This window comes from Zerene cesonia, chromosome 10 (assembly GCF_012273895.1).
Source record: "Zerene cesonia ecotype Mississippi chromosome 10, Zerene_cesonia_1.1, whole genome shotgun sequence".
NCBI lineage: Eukaryota > Metazoa > Arthropoda > Insecta > Lepidoptera > Pieridae > Zerene > Zerene cesonia.
In genome coordinates this window covers 4,177,083-4,200,555 of record NC_052111.1, presented here as the reverse complement: position 1 = coordinate 4,200,555, position 23,473 = coordinate 4,177,083, and the positions used below count along the sequence as shown (strand labels likewise).

The window sequence follows — 23,473 nt, the reverse complement described above, 5'->3', positions numbered from 1 at the left end:
TTAAGGCGCGGAAATACGTTCGCTATGCAACTATAAACTTCTAACGACTACTACGAAATCAAATTATGTATGCAGGTAGGAAAAAGACTGTCTGACAATGAGCTTGTTATGATTACTAATAACTACATAGAATATACCTACTGGTGTTTTGTTCATCCTCGTATATGGATTGAAGTGTGTAATTTTAGTATACGTAACTTAATTCTGCAGAATTATCGGTTACTATGGTAATAATTATATAAATGTATAATTGCGAAATATGACTTATGTCATATTATAGTTATATTGTGAGTTAATATAACGATATCCTCATGATATTGCTCCAGCAGAAGTATCTCCAATCTCAATGTATTGTACGATGCAATCCGTACTGCCTAATGAAATAGAATAGAATTGAGTAGGTAAGTATACGAAAGCGTAATATAATTGGACCTTTGGGTGCTCGCGACATTGTTTAAGTAATGTTCCGTGTATTAATTAGTTCGACCCCCTGGGAAGTGAATAATACCTTTTGTATTCAAGAGTAAAAGTCATTCCAACCGAATATAAATAAGAATGAATGCAGTTTAAACAGTTAAAATAACCATATTGTTTTTTTTTACTTATTGCACCATTGCCTTCAATCGTAAATGAGGTGAAATAACTAAAGTATTTTACGATCACGTATAATGGTAAGTTAGTCATACGAATATTCAAAATATTTATTCAATGATTCATCAACGCACGCTTGCATGGAATAAATTAAAATATTGATATTGGTACATAATGTGGAGATTTATTTACTTATTCTATAAATATAAATGACACACCATATCGCTGATCGCTGTTATTTATTTGACTATTTCTAAATAAGATAGTATAAGACGAGCGAAAAAATTGAGCGCCTTCAAGAAACCTTATTGCAAATATGGTTATCGAAGGTGATGCGGTGAATAAAAGGGATTTTAGAAGCCAACTAACTTTGTATGCTTCAAAAACAATAACTGGTGTAGTTTGCCGTGTCACCCCACCAGACGTGTGGGAAAGCGTGCACATGCGCCAACAATTCCCGACGAGTCTGCCATGCCCAGCATTACAAAGGTTCCGATCATTTACAACGGGATTTTGGCTACAGATCTGCGTCTCACGACACATACAAATGCTTTCTTGCCCGTAGTAAATCGATACCATTCAGGTTTGTGTAGCTATTGTTTAGGGATGGTAGTGTTAAGCGCATACAATTTTATAATTGAGTTATCGTGCAGAATTGAAGACGATTATGCTTATAGCTACGTTTTTTGCATTTTAATTATTAATATGTATGTTCCTATAACGTATATATTTACGTAAGGTTTGGGATAAGATCATATTTTTTTTTGGGAATTTGGGATATTATAAACTAAAATGAAAAAAAAAAACGTAAATATATTTATCACGTCTTTGTTCATCGCCAGTTCATCTACGGAGGAGCGTTTCCTTTCCCTAACCCTTTCCAGTCCACCCGTCATCAATCCTTTCCTTATTAAATATAAATAAAATGAATAAATAAATTCCTTTCTTCACTCAAAAGCACGAAAAGCATTTGCAGAGGCACTACCTTTCCAAATATTCATGTGGGAATTTCTAACCAACAGCCGAGTTATAAAAAAACGTAAGATAACAATCACTTGAAAAAACATTGTTAGGTTATATTAGAAAGAAAATTAACATTTTCATAATAAACTGATAAATTACTTGTACAGAAATATTAAATATCCGTATATATTATTAAAGATAAATTTATTTCAAAGTTCATAATCATTATTTCTAGAACTACGATTGACTAATTGGAATAATCCATTGACCATTGTGACGTATGAATTTTATTGTACATTTGAATATTTTTATAGCAGATAATCTCTATCTCTCGCACTCAATATCTCGCATTCTAAACGTGGACATTTAATTACTAACTCTTATTATTAATAAAACGCAGCTATAATATATGTATTCCTTGGAAAAAATTTGTCCGTTTTTCACTCATTGTGATCAGCATTTTCAGTTTTTACAACATATCAATAAAAGTAATGTGCCTTAAATTATTTACATAGACAATTTTATCATCAACTAGATTCCTCTACCGAATCACGTAATTTGTGATTTGAATATTTAATCCACTGTTTCCATTATGGAAACAGTGGAATGATTATTCATTGTCTTACATCTAAATATTATTGTAATGTATTGTTGAAGAAGATTTTGTTTTAGTGGCTCTTAATATATTGAAGAAAGTGTTTGAAGTAATAAAGAAAGAACTCGAGTTAAAGTAGGCAGCTACTCCTATTCAATTGGCACTATTATTGGGTGTTTAGAGGTACGTCAGTTTTAAAGGAAGGGATTTATAAAATATGAAATTAAGAAATATAATTTATTAATCATATTTCTAGTTTAAACATCTGCTAGTTTCTAATTTCCAAACTAATATTATTTGCAACCAGCCGTTGACATATTCTGTGAGAGATAAAAAAAATTGGTGCCGTATCATATGTTGAATTTATAAAACGTACGTTACACTCTGGCCGTAAAACTTCTATTTTACAATGTCCATATTTTTGCGATTTTGTATTTCAGTAAAATCCGTTACCCGTCCAGGGTTGTTGCATGAAAAAGCAACTATTCATATCTGATATTTATTGGTTTCTATCATGCTCTCTATATAGAGTTTATCCTAATAATATTAACAAAATTCTTGGTGGTTACAAAGAGATCGTGTGGTTCACTAATTGAGTGCAAAGCACGCATTATTACGTTTCTATCGCATAACTTAAATTACACTCATAATGCTCTAGTTATTATTTTTCGATAAATATGGCATTTGACGGTCTAATGTAGAGTTTCACTAGGCTCAGAAATATACGTGTTGTCCCATTTTAAAATAAACGAATTAAAAGATATGAAGATATTACGTAGATTAATTTACGTGGTAATCGTGCTGCAAAATTTGTTATATAAAAATAATGAATGTGCAGGTATATATGTAATTCATGAATAGATTAATAGAAAAGTCTTCAAATTTCAAATTAAAGATCAGTTTTGAATTTTTATATTTGTTCCAGTTGACCAAAATGCATTTTTATCTACAGACTATTATAGTGAATTCCTGACCTCTGAGTTTACAGATGAGGTAAATAATTTATTTTTTAAATAAAAACTGTATGAAAATTGTAGTAAAGAAATTAATTATCTATCTATTTAAGACAACTGTAACACCAACTGCAACACCAACTGAGGAGGACTATTATGATAGTTGGAAATTGACGACGAAAGTAAATATAAAAGTTTTTTACGAACCTCTGTGTACAAACAACAAGATAAATGTGATGGACAAATTACAATTGATTGTAGAAAATTTAAATGCATACGTGGATATTGAACTATATCCATATGGCTTTTCAGAGGTGAGACCATTTTTAATTGGTTCATATATAACCTGTTTTATTAAAATTAGTTTATAATGATTAACGTTTATATGCAACTTAATTATTTTTATGCCCCCATTTTTTATAGTGAAAGTTTGTTGTTGGTAATAATTTTTTCCTCGGTGTTATAGCTAAATTATCTTCTCTCTACCACCCTTATGCAGACGATGTTCAAATTTACACCATTCAAATCTTGAGAATCTTGAACAAGCCGTTAAGTGCATCAATAAGGATTTTTGTGCTATATTCCTGGTAATACGGCAATACTAATAGACAGTCCTTACTTTATTGTATATAGTATTGGGGTCCACGGGATCGCTACTCGCCAACACGTCGTCACAAGGTGCTTTGCAGGTTTATTATTATAATTAGATAACTTTCTAACTCTTTCAGATAAAAGATACTGAGGATGGAATAGAATGTTACAACGAATTAGATCCCGTTTGTTACGGATGTAAGCTGCATGCATGCGCTTTAGATATTATTCAAAATCATACAGCTGCAGTATTATATAACATTTGCTTGGCGGAACGCGTAGAGGAGAAAGATATTGATGAGGTAAAATTACATAAAATATATATAAAAGGAATAATTTATATCGGTTGTATCATAAAAAATAGGACTGGATACTTTCGTCAGAAGTATTTTTTAATTGAATGGTATCTATTTGCTTCATATTATTATACCTCTTAATTATCTTTGTATAATATTTATTCTTTACAGTATAGTCTTTAGTAGTTAGTAAGTAGTAAAACGTCTGAGCCTCCGAAAATAGGAGCTTTCCTATTGTTGTCTGGCCTGTTGATGCTGCGTCGGATGACGGATCTACGGCCAAAAGATGGCCTTTTTATATATAACTAGCCATTACGCCCGCGGCTTTGCTCGCGTAGTCGCAGGAAAGATAGACCCGAGGTTTTCCTTACATGTTTCCGCTCCCGTGGGATTACCGGGATAAAAACTTTACTATGTCCGTCTCGCGGTTCTAAGCTACCTCTGCACAAATTTTCAGGCAAATCGAGTTATCCGTTCTTAAGTTATAAATAGTGTAACTAACACTACTTTCTTTTATATATATAGATTACTTTGAATTAAAGTTTAATTGAGAGTCGCTGAGGAAACTTGTGTTTGCTAACTTACTTGTGTACTTACAGTAGAATATCTCTTGCTGCTCTCTATCAGGATTTGTCGCCGTGTTTGAAATTAAAACATTAAAAATCAGTATTTCATTTATGGCTCTGAATTTCTTATGAATCTGAATTTTTTTGAAATTAAAAAAAAAATAAGAAAAATAAGATCACGAGGCGGGATCCGAACCCGCCTTATTTTGCTTAACCGCGCCAAGAGCTGGCAATTATTCCACCTTAGCAATCGAATTTCTTCTACTCTTTCGGTTATATGTCTCTAAGGGACACCCTAAGGCGAAAAATCGTGGATTTGTATCCCACCGCGTGATCAAATTCTTTCTATTCTTCAAAACTCATCGATGTATATAGCATTTGAATGCAATTAAGTAAAATAATAAAACGCAATTTCGCAAACGCTTTTAAGGCATCTTTAATCCCAATGGTGGGTAATCATTTTTTTCAGTGTGGAGCGTCATTGAGCATCGATTCAAAGCAAATAAAAACATGTGCAGACAATAATCAAGGAAATAAACTCCTTAAATACTATAGGGAAAAAAGTTTAGAGATTAATTATTCTTATGTGCCTTACATTATGATAAATGGATTGGAAATACAGATTATGGACATCAATATTATTTGTCGGAGCTTTATTAACCCTCCCCCTCCATGTTTTTTGGGACTGAATAGTAATCAAAATAATTGAATATTACGTAATCGTTATACATATTATGTACATCCATATAATGTACCTAATAAAATTATTAAATGATGTGTTATTTATTTATCGTCATCATAATTACTACTACCTATATACCTATACGGCTATACCTATTGTGTGAAACTTCAGATTGCGTACACGCATACCCCATGGTCTACGAGGATGTCCGGGTTATGTAGAACTTCTACCTATTATATATAATTTTTGTCATGTTTAAATAAAAATAGTTCAAAAAAACACGCTTCCATGAGATATAGATATAATTTATTTTTTGAAAAACTCATAAAATTGTCACCGATCTTTTATAAATACACAAAGTTTGAATTAAATCTGTCTTATCCTTTCCTATTACTTATGGAATCCGTTACGTTCAAACATACATACATAAAATAAAGAGCAATTTTTTAAGATACATTTACATCACAATTTATATGAAAGAATTTTGAAGTTGTAGATCTTTCATTACGATAGCCTTTCAAATTATATTTGACATCCTTTTCAATAAAATAAAGGATAGATTATTTTATAGATACTCTGTATATTCCTATTTTTTATTATAGTTGGGAGCAGGGTGGTGGCGGATTCGAAAACATCGCACATATATCCTCCACTATATGGTCACCATTATATTCCTTTCCATTAATTAAAATGTAAGGGACGTAGCGAAAATTTGCCTTTTTGCTTTCTTCTCCGTAGTACTTCAGCAGCTGGTTTCCTTTGTCACCATTTGCACAGTTTATTATTGGGTTATATTCTATGTTCATCGAGGTACCGCACTGGAAATAATTATTTTTAAGTCACAGAAAGGCAATTGTAATGGTAAAGAAGCTAGAAATATTACATTATTACTTTTAAACAAATTAATTTAACATAACATTAGAGCATAGATAACATAATGGAGTTGTGGAGAGAAAAAGGTAATTATATTTTAATTTCAAGAAAAAGTAATGTATATAATGTATATATTACTTTTAGTCACTTCAAATAAATATTTGCATAGATTTATCTATACTTATATTATTTGAATTTAACGGTAACGGGAAATGTTATTGGCGAAAAAATATCAACATTCCTACACCGCGTAACATTGAAGAAATATTACGTACAACCTAGTATAGTATAGTATTATGTTATCTGTGGTACGACTTAGGACATATTTACCTTAGCTGCTGCTGCGTCATCAGACCCCAAATCGTCTTGCGAGAAACTGGCCATACAGGAATTATATATCAATGCAACTGTATGATTTTTAATTATATCTAAAGCGCATGCGTGCAGTTTGTTTCCATAACATTCCTTTGGTCCGTGCTGACATTTAAATACCACTTTCCCATCGTGAATATCCATCTAAAATATTACACAGCATTGAAATACACTATGATAAAAGAAACATGAATAAATGTAGAACTTTAATTGTTGCAATAATTCTCTCTTATTATCTTCAATGTTAGTTAGTACCGCATCTCCGTTAAATTTTGATAAGTGACACATTTATTTTTTACCATAAAACAGAAACGCTTGATAAGAGGACGTATTAAATTATATCGATGATTACGTTGTTGTTCTATGTATTATTTGCTATATTTGATTAGGATTTTTACGAATACCGGATTTTTCAATAAAAAACAAGATTTAGAGAAAGTAGCCAGATTAGGAACGTTTAAAAGCGTCTTTTGAATAATAATTTTCAACAAAAACTAAATCGCCTCAAAATTATCAGATATAGATTAAATTTCGATGGGACCACATGGCAGGCTAGTGCCTGCCATGCTAGTGCATTCTAATAAAAAAGAATCATGGTTCACCCAGTAAATAATATAAACGTTATGAGGTGACAAACACACAAAAAATAAAGTCGAAATTATTTCCTTCCTTTTTTGAAGTCGGCTGAAAAAGGATGACTGCCTTTTTCATGAGCAAAATCGAGATAAAGATTAGTGATACTGATATATAATCATACCTTCGCATTTCCAAAAGGATAGGTTTTGATATTTAAATATTCATACAATTTTTCAATGAGTTTCTTAAAGTCAATGCTGAGAAACTCTCTGGAACCTGGACAGTGACTTTCGTAATAAACTTTGATATCAATTTTTTGGTCAGCTACTATGTTTTGCTAAAAAATATATTTCTATTGTATTTTATTTATTTCATATAAAATTTTCGACTATGCCTTTTGTTTCATACTACCTCGTCTGCACGTAAGAAATTGTCTTCATCCGACAATATGACTATATTATCATCAATTTCTATAAATAAAAAAGATATATATGTATATCATTCCAATTAAAATAATTATGCATTAGAAGCTAGAAAACAAACTTTAATTGTATATATATTCGTTATTAGTTTGACGTTGAAAAAACATGTGAAATGTTGAATTACTAGATTACGTTGTTACAAAATCTAATTTAATCAAAATCGTTAATATAGGTCTTACGAAATAAAGCGAATTCAAAGGGATTCAAATTTTTGTGTATTACAAATTTAGCAAAAAGATAAACTTTTAAATAAAAAAACTTACTCGCATAGACATGATGGGCTTCTAATGAAATACTCATTAAAAACAATAGACATTTTATAAAAGTCTTCATTGCTTCGCGACGTTGTATGTCACTTGAGACCGGCCGGCAGTGATATGATAACAACTTAACGTTTATCTTATAGCAGGAGGGTCAACTCTTGAACTTTTCGTCTAATGTAAGATACATAGAATATTAGCGACGTATGCATTTAAATACTTTCTACAAATATTTATGGCGTCTTGTGACCGCATACCTACGAATTTCATACATTACATTGGATTACAATTGTGGAGCACTGCTTTGTTTGTTGACGTATGATTATATATATATTTAAAGAGTTATTTGTTACCGGGTTCCTATTTATAAAAAGGGAAATTGTAAATGGTAAATGGAAAACAGAAAAGACAGACTAGAGTTTAACCTAAATGAGATTCTATTTCCGTGAGATTCCGGGATAAAACTATCCTTTGTCCTTTCTTGGGACTCAAACTGAATCCGTACAAAATTTCATCCAAATTGTTTTTTTTTTCGTTTAGACGTAAAGAAGACAGACAGACGGCATTTATAATATAAGTAGGGATTATTGTTTCGATAAATATAAATGTTACTGATAAACGGATAACACAAATTTTATGTAATGCAAATATTTATGTAAATAAAATATATTTGAAGTCTGCAATGCCAAGTGTTTTTCCATGGTATATTTTAATTCCTCTGTGCTATGCAATGTTGCAAAACACATTATTTGTCTTCTTAACTGGCAATGTTATCACCTACCAATTTTACTTTATTATTTAATAGTATTTGTGTGGATGATATTCGTATAATTGTATCTTATTATTTTATTTATTTTTAATTCTCTATGTAAAAATTAAAAGCGTAATTGATATCTAAAGTTTTATACTATAAATAATGTGGTGATATGCGACTAAAATACCAGATATAAAATTGCACCTAGATTAGTTTTTATTTTTTATATTAAGGTTAGCCATTCTCTTGAACATATATTCTTTACGTATGCTTTAACATTATCTAGTTTTATAATGTCCAGTAATTAGTTGTATAACTTCTCTAGCTTCATTCAGCGGGCTTACTCCCAACAGTGTCGTGATCCGAATTTGATTCCATTCAACCCAGTCAGCATATTCTGATCGTATCGTTTTTAAACTATAGGTATCAGCGCACGATTGTGATGTGGTATATAATTAAATTAATCTCGATCAAAAATTTCAATATATTTCGATAATAACATTAAATATGGACATAGCTAGAATTGGTTGCAAAGTAATAATCTAAGCTCGAGTTCAAATCGAAAGCTCCGTAGTATCGAAGTCATCGGCATAAATACTGTTTTAGTAGATTAATGAATATTCATGAGATCATGTCTTAAATACATTTTTTATTGTTTTTTTGATGTTAAGTTGCAAGGGCCGAGACTACAAACGGTTTAGCTACCCTGTTCTTGTGGGTAAATATTTATGAAAAAGGAGTTGTTAATGCATGTTTAGAATGCGTTAATTGATAATAAATTAAATGATATTTAATTTCAAGGATTATTCATAAACATTATTCTATTATTAATTAACAAATATGACAAATATCACAAATGCGACTGTCAACCAGCAATTGGCTGACAGCCGCGCCCTCAGGCTAAGTTTTCACGCAAACAGACGTAACTGTAGGCTTGAGACAAACCTGTCATGTACACTTGTCATGTAAATGTTTGAACTTTTCAATGTGAATTTAATGAAAACGGTTAATATATAGGTATTGTATAATTCATCAACCTCATACAAGAAAACATGTCAAAGCACGTCTGCAGTTCATTTTTATTTATACAATTAGTGTACTTAATTAACAGTTAACTTAAGTACCAACTATTAACTGTAAACTTAAACAAAATTGCAATTTAATGATATTAGCAAATAAATAAATAAAATGGGGGGAAATTAAAAAAAAAAATATATCACAAAAATGGGTCAAAACGTTTTTATATTTATTTTTCAAAACACGTTCACACACGGTGGAGGAGGCGTGGAAAAAGCTGCACAAACGTCCTTCATAAAGTTCTTGCCATCATTGACGACACCGTTAATTAGAATGTACGGGACGTGTTTGAAATTTGCCTTTTTACTCTCCACTCCGTAATACTTAAGAAGTTCAGTGCCTTTGTTGCCCTTTGCACATTGTTTAATAGGAGTACTATCGATTCCCATAGAAGCGCCACACTAAAAAAAATGTTAATAAGACTGTGACAAACATTAACCAGTAATAATTATTTTTAACAAAAAACGAAACGGTCCCTAAATTTTACGAACAAGACTAAATTTAAATAAGACCATACAGGAGGTACAACTATTCAAATAAATCATAAGAATCGGTTCACCCAGTACAAAATTATGATGAACAAACACAAAAATGCAGTCTAATCGATAACCTTCTATTTTTTAAATCATAAGAATGGCTTATATATATATATATATATATATATATATATATATATATATATATATATATATATATATATATATATATATATATAATATTTCCTATATATTGCTATTATTGTATCCCAAACCGAATGAAAGTACATTATTTAAGTATATTTAAAATGGCTATTACCCATTCGCTATGTTTGAATGATTCAAATACATCTTACTCTATCGGCTGCGCTATCATCCGATCCTCGGTCGCTTTGGGAGTATTCCATCATGCAGGTATTGTAAACCAATGCTGTGGTTTGATTTTGAATCAGATCTAGGGCGCAAGCATGAAGCTTGTTTCCGTAACACTCCGTTGGTCCATGTTGGCATTTAAAAATACTTTGACCATTATTTTCATAAGTCTGAAATTAAGAGAGTTTAAAAGTATCGAAAGCAAGAAATTTATCATAGCAAGAAATTAATCTGATTACAATGTTATCTTAAAAATAAAGCTTAAGCCTTCGTTGACTGTCTATTAAAATACTAAGGAATAAATTAAGTGAATATTAAAATAGCATTAATTCGAAAAAAACAAGTTATTACAGATTTTAGATTCTTAATGAATATATCTATATTATACATTTCGTTTGTCTTCACTTCTGCACTAATGTTATAAAGACGAAAATTTTTATTTTTTGTTAGTTTGTTTGTTTGTTATAGATAAACTCAAAAACTATTGTACCGATTTCAAAAATTCTTTCACCTTTAGAAAGCTGCAACTTCACTGAGTAGGTTAGGCTATATATGTATCACGGGCGAAGCTGGGGCAAACAGCTACTAAATAATAAAGATACACACCTCAGCATTTCCGTATGGATAAGTATTGATATCAAGGTAAGGACTAAGTTTTTCAACTACAGGTCGAAATTGCACCGTGTCAAAGGTTCTGCAATGAGGGCAAAAAACTTCGTAATATAATTGAATTCGAACTTTGTCGGTTCCTCCATACGAAAACTGGAAAAAGAAAAATCTCTTATAGTTTCCAGCTATTCAATTACTGTATTAGGAATGAACGAATTTTGCCGTTTTAATGTTCATAAGTGCAAAAATCATACTAACTCCATTGTAATCGTTTCCCCAGTCAGCATATTGTGAAAAATAATTTTCATCAAAAATGTTAGGTACTGCAGACAAAAATTTGATTAGATTAGCAAAAAGTATCTCGAAAAAAAAGGTATATTTAAAAACAATTTACCCATGTAGTCGCATTTGATAAACATTAAACATAATAAAAGAAAGAAATAGCTAACATAGAACTTCATGTTATTCTTATTTGAATATAACCGCTTATGAAGAGTATTAACGTATAAATGATCATATTATCTACTGTGTACATTCAAAACGGTTTAGTAGGTACATACGTATAAAAATTGGATATATTTTTATAAACTATTCTATAATAATTCTTGAAACGTAATAATTTCTATATCTAATGTTTAATGTAAATATTTTAAATAAAACCATTTGCATGCGATAACAAGTGGAATAGAGTCATGATAACGCAATATTTTTTTTAAACAATTTGCATTCTATTGATGCAGTTATTTAACAAAATTTCCGTACTCTAAACGTACAGTAAACCACTCAAAAGCTTGGTTGGAAGGAAGCTGAAAGGATGTTCAGATATGAACGGAATTCCGATGATTATACTCGACTACTTGTGTCGACTACGGCATTGTTCTGCGCCCGGCAAGCGCTACCGCAGTATGAATAGGTCTTGTTACAAGGATTAACAGGGCTAGACGTATACCAGACGGCCGTATAACTTCGTAAATCTGAGCGAATTAACACAGTGTAATGAAATTACAACTCAAATCTCTTTAGCAATTAAGTTGCCGGATATCTCGTGCTCTGGATTGTGCCCCTTTTTAAAATTATATTTTCAAACGTATGTTTCGTTTGTTTAACGTAATAGAAATTTGGAATAAAATAATTAGAAGCATGAATGTATTTGAATTGTAACAATTTATAAAGGAAATGCTTATAATATTAAACAATTTCACTGTAATAAATTAACAGTAAACATGTCAAATATGTAAGTAAAATTATTAAAGGGCATTTTAAACATTTTTTGGAATTAGGTATGTGAGATTTGAAACATTACGAATTTGAAAATATAATTGAATGCGATTCAAATATTCGTCCCGAGTTCGATGCGATGTGAAACCTGAATTATACGTTGTAAAAGAAAACCCAATGCCGCACAGTGCTTTCTTATTTTCACATGTCATTTATGTGGGAGTCGAGCCTGTTTCGGCACGAATTGGGTCTAGTCGCACCGAAGAATTACAACACCCCCACAGAAAACCGTCATGGAATAATAGCATGCTATTGTGTTTCGTACGATGAGTGGGGGAGGATGCCCTTTTCCTTTTCTCACTCAGTCTATTCCTTCTTTCCAGTCACAAATCCTTTCCTTATCTCTTACCTCTTAAAAGTGGATAGCGCATTGGCTGAGGCAATTGCACTACCTCTGCGAATATTCATGGGCGGTGGTGTGGCCAGTTGCCCGATATGACATAAAAAATCATTGCACTAGCGTCATTTGATAATTTTGTTTCATACGTACATTTAGATTAAAAAATCAAAATCCAGTAACTTGTAATCTAATAAGTTTATTAAACAATTATTTGCTAACAGATTTAATAATACTAATTAATATTCTGATTTCTGCGGTACAGATTTCAGCTGTGTGGGTTGCTATAAAATTAGATTTATAACAAGACAGGTGGGAGAGTATATATTTATAGGCTATCTATAATACGCTGAAATCGATAAAAGGTCAATACATAAACGGCGCATGAATAACATCTTTATATTTCTGAATGCTACTTAATCCGTGTAAAGGTAAATTTAATAAAATCAAAATGTTGTTTGTCCTTTGTCTCTATCCATCTATTTTTCTAACAAGTCTACACTTATAAAGAAGAAAAGAATTGGATTTTTGCATACAAAGAATAAACCAAAGTAATCACTATTACATTATATATATTAGTATACCTTCACCCAGTAGTTTATTTATTTAGGGTCATCCCGAGTCATGACGAAACAAGAGTAATAGAGATATATCTTGTTTTAATAGTTATAATTGTTTTCAAGTTTTATAAATGATAGAGCTTCAAGTTACGGATCGGAATGTAAGAAATTAAAACCATAAAATACATAAAAAGACCAAATACAAATCCCTTGCACCGTTGTACGGGCGAATGTGCAAAATCCAATTTCAGACGTGATCTATCATCGGTTTTGATCATACCTTCCCTATCTCTGATTTCAGGAGTCGCCCACTCTGCATATTTCAATTTTTACATAAAATGGATACAAACTCTAACAGTTGAAAATGCTCCGTGATATGTCTATTTTTATATTTTAAGCTCTTTTAAGATATGTTTTGTATAAGCGATACTTGCAGATATTTTAAGGTGCATGTTTTGAAACTCGTAAACATCTATTGAGCAAGTTTTGATAAACATTGTTATTGATGTTGCTGGAAAATTTGTTTAATAATTTGGTCGCTCTCCTTGGGTTAGAGAACTTGACAGCAATTAATGTTTGCATTGAAATATTATCAACTGTTATTATTTTGAGACGAAAAATACACCTGGATTTATAGTTTAAATTAAAATAAATACTAAACAAACGATACTCAGCGATTTATGGATTTATACATAGTGGAACTAAAAAGTTAATTTTAGCATAGATAACATAATACCACAGATAACATAACACTATTTATAAAAAATAAAACATGATTTTATTATGTTTTTTGTATGCGTTTGGATATACTGTATTTCTCCATCAATCAATCAAAGCCACATTTTTAGAGAGGCAAATGGGTTTGATGTAAATCTATATTTACAGTTATATATAACATATACCTGCATGTTACACTGATGACCCCGTATACTATAAAATTAATTTAACGGTGATTAAATCGAATAATATTTATAATCAAGTAAATATTATTATACTTCAAACTGTTGTTTGGCAGTATTGAAGCCCGTTTTTGATAGGTTCACTAAAATATTCGAATATGCCGCATTATGATTCCCTACTGAAACTGTTTTAAAAGCCTATTATTCTTTTATTTGAAACAGTTGCAGTCTCGCAAACATTTTTTACGAAATGGTTTGCTTTATGCTCGGTTCACAACAAACCTACAACATGAATGATTCAATGAAATTATGTGTTTAATATTTAGTCAGTAAAGTACGAAATTGTAGTCGGTTTACGATTTTGTTTGACGATCCCAATTAAAAAAAAGTGATTAAGTATACCTACCTACCTATTACGAAATACGTTTAAGATTAGGTAAAGAAATGGAAGTCACCGGCTTAAAAATAATCCAATTGGTCAAGCAGTTCTCAAGTTTTACGCTTAGCAAAGCATTTGGCGACTTCTTTTTATTATATTTATAACGCGTCTGTCTGTGGTATCGTAGCTCTCTAACGGATGGATCGATTTCAATACGGTTTTTTTCATTTGAAAGCCAGTTTCCTTGTCGTTCTTCGTAGCTACCTTTGTTCAAAATTGGTAGAACATGGCTGTCGTCACTAAATATTTTTTCACAAGTAAACCTCAATATGGGTATTAAACGAAAGGACTTGACTAGTACCATACTTTTCATTATGTCAAATTTTAAATTGAAGATGGCTGACAGACAATAATAGGGTGGACGCGTTTTCAAAATTTTAATTTAATTTACTTGTTTTTTTTCCTATATATGTATAGTGATCCCTAACTTGACCCGGGTGCACATTTATTTTTGCACATATATGCGTCCCTTATTTGAGTAACGAGATTTAATTTCAATTAGAGCTCGGCTGAAACCAACCGACCCTGATGCGCCATTAATGACGTGATTTAGGTGAGGCGTTATATATATTTAATGCGATTTATAAATAGGTTTAACGGATTCTTTGCTTATAAGGGGAACGATAAAATTATAGGTACCATAATAATGTCGGTCGTGTAAGTCGATATTCGTATCCTATATAGTAATATCTAAAAAATAAATAAAATATAGGAAAAAATTTGTAAAAATAGAAAATAAATTGATCACGAGGCGGAATTCGAACCCGCGTCTTTTTGCCATACACTAGCAACGAGTAACCTAACTCAAAATTTCTCGTTTATAAACCATTTCGATGCTGTAAATCTAAAAATTATAAAATAAAAATTATTTTAAACCGAATAGACTAGTAATAATACTTAAATAATCGATAACGTAAATTCAAATTTTGTTACATAAAGTATTAGCACAGATAATACTATACTAGTATCCCTTACAGTAGATCGGAAGTAAAAGTTGATACAAAGGAGGCTGAAATTACATTGTACTCGTCCCTAACATCACCACAATCAAGTTACAGTATAGGAAAGCTCGTGATATTAAATTTTGTCTTCTATCAAATATAAATAAAGCTATGTTGTAGAAAAATGACAATAACCATGAACACCAAGTTTCTTTTACACTTAATACAAAAATAGATGCTTATATAAAGCCTCATGAAATATTTATTACTCTATTCGGTGCGTCGAATAACCAGAATTTTCCGTCAATTTACCGACCCAAGGAGATATAAAGGCAATAACTCTACCCTATCTATGATATTTACGTCTGAGATTGTGCTTGTGCGTTTTAATACAAATATTAAGACCAGCGTTTGTCTAGACAAAGCAGGATATTTGAATTTGTTTATTCAACGAATCATAACAAGATTGTTGAATAAAACATTTGGATGTGGCGACATTTTACTCTTTCAAAAAGGTCCTATTAAGTGGGAGCTATCGTTCATAATCCAAAGTGTTACGTTCAAAATGCTTCCTGCGTACGCTTTGAAGATTCCTCTAGTAATTGAATTTTTCATGAGGTGTCAAAGGTTGTCGTACATCTAGTAGCAAAGAGATCTTATACTTGTGTATAAAAATATTGATGACGTGACTTTTTAGAAATTGAAAATTGTGTAATTTGTTTTAATGATTATATATCTACCACTTATGATATTCAAGCAATTTTCCCTTGTTATGATTGTTTTTATAATACCACTTTCTACGTATGTGCTCAAGTGAAGCACAAATTGTTGTTTACGTATTAAAGTAGTAACTGGTTATTAACAAAGATAAAAAAATGCAGTAGATGCTCACCATTTTTGAGTGCGACGAGGTGAAACTAAAACATCATCTAGCAGAAAATATAAATGCTGCTCCGATAAAATATTTCGCTTGAATGACATTTTACTTATATACCAGAATAAAAAATGTTCTTCAACGAGTTGCGTACGTTACGGCCCCATGGGAACTTATCCTCTTCCTGGAAAATTGCTCTTCGTTCTTTCCATATTAAAATTGTTCACTACGAACTAAATCTAATTATTTTACACGCATAACGTTAAATAAACATTTTTGTTCGGAATATTGTGACTTTTTTACTTATTGAACTAAAAATTATTGAACGATTGAACTCTGTTGACGTTCAAATAGACAAAGTGGAGTTCACTTAGGGGTTATCGAATCACATCGGGTTGGTAACCTTTTGCATCTGACGCCCTGTCTCAAACAATAATCTAATTAAAAGTTTGAAGTCACCTTTTCAGTTCATAGCCAATTATTAGAAGAAAAAAAATTCTTACTAGAAAAGCGAAATCAATTCTATAATTTAACAAGTAAAGAAGTTTTTGAATGTACGGTTGCTTGCTCTGTCATGAAATATTAATTTTATTCAGAGTTCTAACAGCATAACTCACACAAAATACTCCAATCTTGGTAAGATTATAAATAGTTAGAAATATAAATTTAGTATTAAGTAAGATGAAACTAAAAAGAATTCCTCATATAAAATATATGATAAAGTCGTTCTCGTATATTGCGTCGTCACAAGGGAGTTCCGTTCACCAATTTAGCATTTAGGGCGGCGTGCATATGAAGTAGTGCAACGTTTGCTGTTTTCCCGGTAAAAGCTCTAAAATGCTGTACCAGGTTGCTTGTTTGTTTAACCGAGCTCTTGGTATATTAAAACAGGGGTCAAGTGTCGGGGTCGCCTTCTACTTATTAATGCATCAACCGCACCATACGGTGTGCCGGGATCTGCAAGAAATTTACTTAGAACTTCGATAAATAAAACATTTTGTGACAAACAGTAGACGGAATATAGAAAGTTCTGAACGGCACATATTAACAGACACGGATTATTAGCATTGGTTTAAAAATCACTGATTCTTTCTTTAACTTGTCGTCCATTTTTCTAGAATTTCTTTTTGGAATGTTCTAGAGAAGGGATTCGTATATTTTTCATAGAACCTATTCATATGGTTTAAAATTTCTGAATTATACTCAAACATTCAAAATACTCTCTCAGTTGTAGCGCTTTGTGCGGGTTGGTCGTAGTATTTGGACGTTTTCATGTAGATTAAATAATTACAATTGATTAAATAAATGTTTTCATTTACATTATGTTTTAAATCAATATACTCAAACAATGTATTTTTAAGCGTTTGCTTATTCGTGCTTACCTAAGTTTATCGGATAGGTTTTTATACACGCTTTGTGTTTATACAAACGAAATTAATATCGTGGCACTCAGTTGCGCTAAATACTGCGTGTCACACGCAAATCAGTTTTTCTTACTAACCTATTTCAGTCTTACCTTAAAATTTCAAACTTATGAACACAATTTATAGAATAATATGTTATTACAAAATTGATAAAATTTTCATAACGAGTACGTAGTAAGTGTATCTACCTATCTTTAAAAATCCTGTGTCATAATTTCTCGAGGCTCTGAATATCTTCAATGCCTATAGGTTCTATTTGGAGTATTAAACCTGTAGCTCAGATAATATAATGCCTGACGTATTTATTCATCTTAGCACAAAGAAGTTGTACAACTGGGAATGAATTAAAGGAAAATCTAAATCATGACATAATCCCACAGCTCAGACAATGCAGATCTATGTTCGTTACAAATTAATAAAACTTTATCTACCTACATTTTATATTCGTACAGCAGATTTATATATATAAATCATACTATAAATTATTTGTTTATCAATGATAAGCGGAATTCAGTCGCTTTTCATTTTTTTTATTAATAATATTTACATATTTTTAACTTATACCGATACTATAATACTACAATAATGATATTATACTGATACCATAATAGTGATATTATATCTTTAGTAGAAAAGTTGGGATTTATTGCTATTGTTACTGTATGCTGTATATTTACAGTTCTAGGTAATTTAAACATCAATATAGCTTATTTGCAGTATTGTCCGATAACTATTTCTTCATAACGGATGTTATCCATCGTAGACTACGAGACGGCGCGGCGGGAGAAAGGGGTTCTCCCGTCTCGACCATGTTTCAGCATTATATTTTCCGCTAAATTCAACCGCCATGGCGCTCGACAATCTCTCATTTTAATTTGAATTTTCATTTCAGTAAATTATTTTGTGTTGTAAGTGTCCTCGCAGAACTCCGCTCCTAGCATTGGAATAAATTACTAGAGACGGAGGCGGAGGTGAAAGCGAGCAAACAAATGACTTGATAAAAGAAACATCTAGGTGGTGGTTTCATCGTATTAACATTATAAATGGGAAACTGGGTTTGCTGGTTTGTTCTTCTTTCGGTGTGTAATGTATTCCATTTATTGCTGAGAGGTTAAACATACTTTAATTATTCATGACACCTATCGTCGTAATGCGTAAGCAATACTGTGCAACTTTATAATAAAATCTAAAGCTAAAAGCAAGAAGTTGCCTAATACTTCATTATATTATTTATGTAAAAATGTCTGACTCCTTATGTCCTCTGGCTGGAATTCGTGTAAATTATGTGAAAACGAAGTTGAAAATAGTAAAACGTTGGCAATGATTACCGTTTAAATAGCACTTGTAAGGAAATCTACGAATAAAGTTTTGTAGGTTGTCCGTATCTATCTACCTACTTGTAATTTGGTTGAAATATAAACATACATTATGTTGCGAAACATTGTGGCGATAGGTGGACAAATGTTTATTTGTATTTCACATAAGAACGGCTGATCAGTACAGAACAACAATAGATTCGATATTAGCAAATAAGCGTCCTGACATCCGAGTAGGTACTACGAACCAATAATTTTTTTTTTGTCCAAAATACTGTTACGAATCTGAAAATTTATGATTACTCGTCAGGCGAATGAATTTTTTATAGACCATATTGAATGTAAGTCGAAAATGACTCCACTTATACCTATAATATACGACAGTATCAAAAAAAAAAATAATGATAAAAATAAAGCATGTCAATTGTAACAAAGCAACGTTGAATATAATCACTTCTTTATACTTCTGATTTAATGTGAATATATAGGAAAAATCTTTATTACCAACTTTATATGAAGCTAATTGCAGAATCACAAATGTTTTATATTATCGTTATGGTTTATTCTGTTACCAACCGTGAATAAATTGTAGCAGATGTAAATAATGAATATGTCTTACATCAAAACTTTTCCCACTTGTAAACTCATTTGCATGATGTTCACATTCATAATAATATTTTACCAAGTTTTGAGCCAGACGTGGAAAATTGGAAAGTGCATCGCCTAACTTAATAATGTAGAGATACGCCGGCATAAAATCATGTAAACCCCGCATTTTATATTGACTTACACGTAGATATTGCCTGTAACACAGACTCTTTAGAAAGGAATTTCCTCATTCCCATGTACAATTGCGAAGTTTAAGTAAAAGACGCAGTAGAATCGGCGAGCACAAAGTGTAATTGGCAGAAGAGTAGTAGATCTCGAGTAGTTGGGGCGGAAATAAATCTACAACCGCCCGCCCGTGAGCTGTAATTAAGTTTAGCCATTCAATTAATTTACGTGTAAATCAATAAACACGACATGAAACTTTATTCAAATTGGGAAAATTCTACCTGTTCGTGCTGTAATGTTGTTTAAAATGAAACGACTTTTCTGACATTTTGATTATAATTTGTGAGTTTATAATGTTTGACAGTGATGTTTTAAAAATAAGGTGTATTTACATAAATGATTCACTGAAGCGGAAATCGCAACATTTAAAAGTATCCCATGGTTACAATTATACCGATGAATCAATCTGAAATACTGAATTAGCGTTCCTATAAACTTAATATTAAGCTATATATGCCTATTGCTTTAAAGCTTTATAGTAAAAATAAAGTTTGTTATTTTCGTAGGTACATTTCTTTTATTATAATTATACGATGCTTTTTATGTAATTACTATCAATGAACGGAATAATATACTTCATAAGTAAAAAGTTATTTATATGACGTAGTATAATTTTAACATACATATTCTAATTTATATTACATTTGATTTAAATAACTTTATGTATTTAATTCCGTGTCACTGACTTAAGTCTAAGTCGCAAACCAGTGAACAGCATTTAATTCAATATATCAAGCAAGTCAATCGTATAACCTAGATTGGTTTTATCGTATAATTTTTTAAGAATTAACCCTGAATGTAGGTTTATTTTTAAAGATTTTTTGTACATTTATTTCTATTATAAAAGAAACTTACTCTAAAGGAAAATTAAAACTATGAAACATATGTTATTTTGTGTTATCTTAACATAATATTAGAGTACAAAATAAATCCCATTTACCTGAGTTTCTTATGAGTAAATTGGCTTGCGAATCAAATATCTTGACCGCACATTTCCGCCCTTCAGACAATTTTCTTCCATCCATATTGAACGATGTAAGTGGCTTCATACGAATTCACTGTAAGTTCCATAGTATGTGCTTGTATCCAATGGATAATTTTCTTTTATTCAAACGTACACCGGTGACGGGGTGGATATAATATTTCAGACATATATCAATAGGGTTCTTCAACGATTGCGCATAACTTTAGAGAGACATTTTTCGCATGAATGATTTACTTTGACTAATGTTCAATTAACTATTCTGAAAATCACACATTTATAATTTATAAAGCTACTTCTAATATGTAGAAGAAGCAAAATTGTTTATTATTCCCGAAATAGTTTCTGTAGTGGGAGTAAAACTTGAATTGGAAGGACCACACCCCCAGAGAAGTTTGGCTTAGAATAATTTACTGTACCTATTTCGAAAGATGTGAGTAGGAGTACCGGAGACGCGTGTCCTTTTCCTTCCTCACTTATGGCAGTGCTTGAATTTATTTGCTTCGTTTAAATATTTCTTTTGTTTGATGCCAGAAGCCCATTTGCACAGGCACAGCTTTCCTGAATACTCTGAATACTGTATGAATATGAACTATCTACTACTCTATTTTTAATTTTAATTAAAATACAAGATCTACAATCGGTTTCGGAACATCATCGTCACGTTTATAAGTGGAGCTAGTGAAATAATTTATATCCTACTATTATTATGAATGCGAAAGTTTGTAAAGATGTGTTTGTGTTTGTTGCTCTTTCACGCAACAAAACTACTGAACCGATTGTAATGAAATTTGATACGTAGATAGCTGGAGAACTGAAATAATATATAGGCAACATTTTTATCCCCATATTACTACGGGATACAGACTTACGCGGGTGAAAACGCGAGGCGCAGCTAGAATTTAAATACTTTGTTGTTCCGCTAATACAACTCAAAACCTTGTCATAAACAAAACAAAATGGTACAAACGGCGGTCTTATGACCTACGGCGATCATTGGCAGGCAACCTTTAGGTTCAAGATGAGAAAAAAAAACTTAAATTGCGCCAAAAAAGTACATTAAAAAAACCAATAAATGCAATTTGTGCTTCTTTCCAAAATATCTAAAACTTCTCTATTAATATTTTAAAATTTACCTATGAATCAAATTTTTGACTTAATCCAGTTCGTAAATGAAACAATTTACTTAAATTGCTTTTCTTGAAATCCTCTATACCTTCTATGTACAAAAGTTTCGCAAGAAATTGAATTGTTTGAAACAAGAGATTGTACGTAATCCTGTAAAATTTTCCGAGTATGAAGACCTTCGATGTCTTGCTTGCCAATCCCGGGGTTTACATGCTAAGTCCTTGCATTTTTAAGTCTTCGACTTCTCTCGTATAATTTTGTCCCTTTGTACGTAAATATTCATAAACCTACTCAACCTTCACATTTCCGAACTATTTGAATGGTCTTCGTTTTAATAAAAATATAAATATAAATAACTTATAATATTTATTCAGTATATAAGTTTGTAAAAAAAAAATGGTTAAGTGAGAATCGTTCTCGCGACACGGGGTCACACAAATAAGCTAAAGAGCAACTGCAGAAACATTGGTCACCCATCTTATTTATAATCGTGCCGTGAAGTCCCGTGCCCCCTACTGGGGTATGGGGCAGATGATGTACATCTGTTTCACTGATCGATTTTCTTTACGGACAAGTAGGTGATCAGCCTTCTGTGTACTGCCAGATCGAGACATTTTTTTTTGTGCGTCCCCACCGGGAATTGAACCCAGGACCCCTCGGCTCCACGCTCACGCGTTAACCACTGCCACTGCCAAACACACTGCCAAGGAGGCGGTCACATAATCGTGCCGTAACCTTGATGAAAATTTCAACTGTCTAATTATCACGGTTTCTGAGACACAGCTTAATACGCAAGAACGCAGACAGATAGACAAACGGACAACAACGTATATGGTAGTTGAGTTCTTACGAGATTACGTATGAGCGTCTTCTAAGATATCCGGCGACCTTTGGATATTTTTGGTTAAATTTTCATGTCAATCTAATAAAAATCCTTTTTGATTTGTGGGATTGTTAGCCCAATAATGATATTTGTTATAAATATTTATAGATAACTTATTGCTCGTGTGGCTTGAATTAGTAATTAGTATAGCGGCGCATGTTATAAGCCCACGCTGTAGTACATTCAATGTTCTGCTTTCTACGATTCAGTTTATAAACGATAAAGGCCCTTGTTCCCCAGTGAGGTATCTGTATGGACAAATATTTCAAATCTGTTTTTAGCGTGTAAACAGTGAAATTTTAATGTAATCGGTAACTGAAAGTGGGTGATCAGCTTATTGTTCCTTGCAAAATCGAGATTTATTTTGTGTCCCCTGTGGATTGAACTCTGACTACGCGACCAAATCACTTCACTAATGAGGCGCGATTCTCAGTCATACACATAGATATCTAAATTATATCTTGATCCAGTTTGCCGTTATTTCGTGATT

General features: G+C 31.6%; 3 protein-coding genes across 3 annotated transcripts; 1 reads left to right on the top strand and 2 right to left on the bottom strand.

The window, feature by feature from the left end:
• Positions 1–2,845: 2,845 nt before the first annotated feature.
• LOC119829600 (gamma-interferon-inducible lysosomal thiol reductase-like) lies at positions 2,846–5,391 on the top strand. Its single transcript, XM_038352188.1, has 5 exons — positions 2,846–2,987; positions 3,075–3,142; positions 3,216–3,416; positions 3,831–3,995; positions 5,025–5,391. The coding sequence occupies exons 1-5, from the start codon at positions 2,912–2,914 to the stop codon at positions 5,262–5,264; spliced, it is 750 nt and encodes a 249-aa protein (XP_038208116.1). The 5' UTR covers positions 2,846–2,911; the 3' UTR covers positions 5,265–5,391.
• A 430-nt stretch (positions 5,392–5,821) lies between these two features.
• LOC119829359 (gamma-interferon-inducible lysosomal thiol reductase-like) lies at positions 5,822–7,815 on the bottom strand. Its single transcript, XM_038351828.1, has 4 exons — positions 7,804–7,815; positions 7,240–7,395; positions 6,441–6,626; positions 5,822–6,055 (listed from the first exon to the last, which is right to left on the bottom strand). Exons 1-4 carry the CDS (start codon positions 7,813–7,815, stop codon positions 5,834–5,836), a joined length of 576 nt encoding a protein of 191 aa, XP_038207756.1. The 3' UTR covers positions 5,822–5,833.
• A 1,992-nt stretch (positions 7,816–9,807) lies between these two features.
• Positions 9,808–21,015, bottom strand: LOC119829358 (GILT-like protein 2). The gene is made up of 5 exons (XM_038351827.1): positions 20,931–21,015; positions 11,938–12,062; positions 11,086–11,241; positions 10,464–10,649; positions 9,808–10,032 (listed from the first exon to the last, which is right to left on the bottom strand). The coding sequence occupies exons 1-5, from the start codon at positions 21,013–21,015 to the stop codon at positions 9,808–9,810; spliced, it is 777 nt and encodes a 258-aa protein (XP_038207755.1).
• Between the last annotated feature and the right edge of the window lie 2,458 nt (positions 21,016–23,473).

Bases quoted from the DNA above. Each gene is read 5' to 3' on its own strand.
- LOC119829600 (XM_038352188.1), top strand. From the start codon at position 2,912: ATGAAGATATTACGTAGATTAATTTACGTGGTAATCGTGCTGCAAAAT. The intron at 2,988-3,074 runs GTATATATGTAA...TATTTGTTCCAG, and splicing joins TAAAAATAATGAATGTGCAG to TTGACCAAAATGCATTTTTA. The intron at 3,417-3,830 runs GTGAGACCATTT...TAACTCTTTCAG, and splicing joins ATCCATATGGCTTTTCAGAG to ATAAAAGATACTGAGGATGG.
- LOC119829359 (XM_038351828.1), bottom strand. The intron at 6,627-7,239 runs GTATGATTATAT...GTAATATTTTAG, and splicing joins ATCCTTTTGGAAATGCGAAG to ATGGATATTCACGATGGGAA. The intron at 6,056-6,440 runs GTAAATATGTCC...AATTATTTCCAG, and splicing joins ATGACGCAGCAGCAGCTAAG to TGCGGTACCTCGATGAACAT.
- LOC119829358 (XM_038351827.1), bottom strand. From the start codon at position 21,015: ATGGATGGAAGAAAATTGTCTGAAGGGCGGAAATGTGCGGTCAAGATA. The intron at 10,650-11,085 runs GTGTGTATCTTT...TCTTAATTTCAG, and splicing joins ATCCATACGGAAATGCTGAG to ACTTATGAAAATAATGGTCA. The intron at 10,033-10,463 runs GTAAGATGTATT...CATTTTTTTTAG, and splicing joins ATGATAGCGCAGCCGATAGA to TGTGGCGCTTCTATGGGAAT.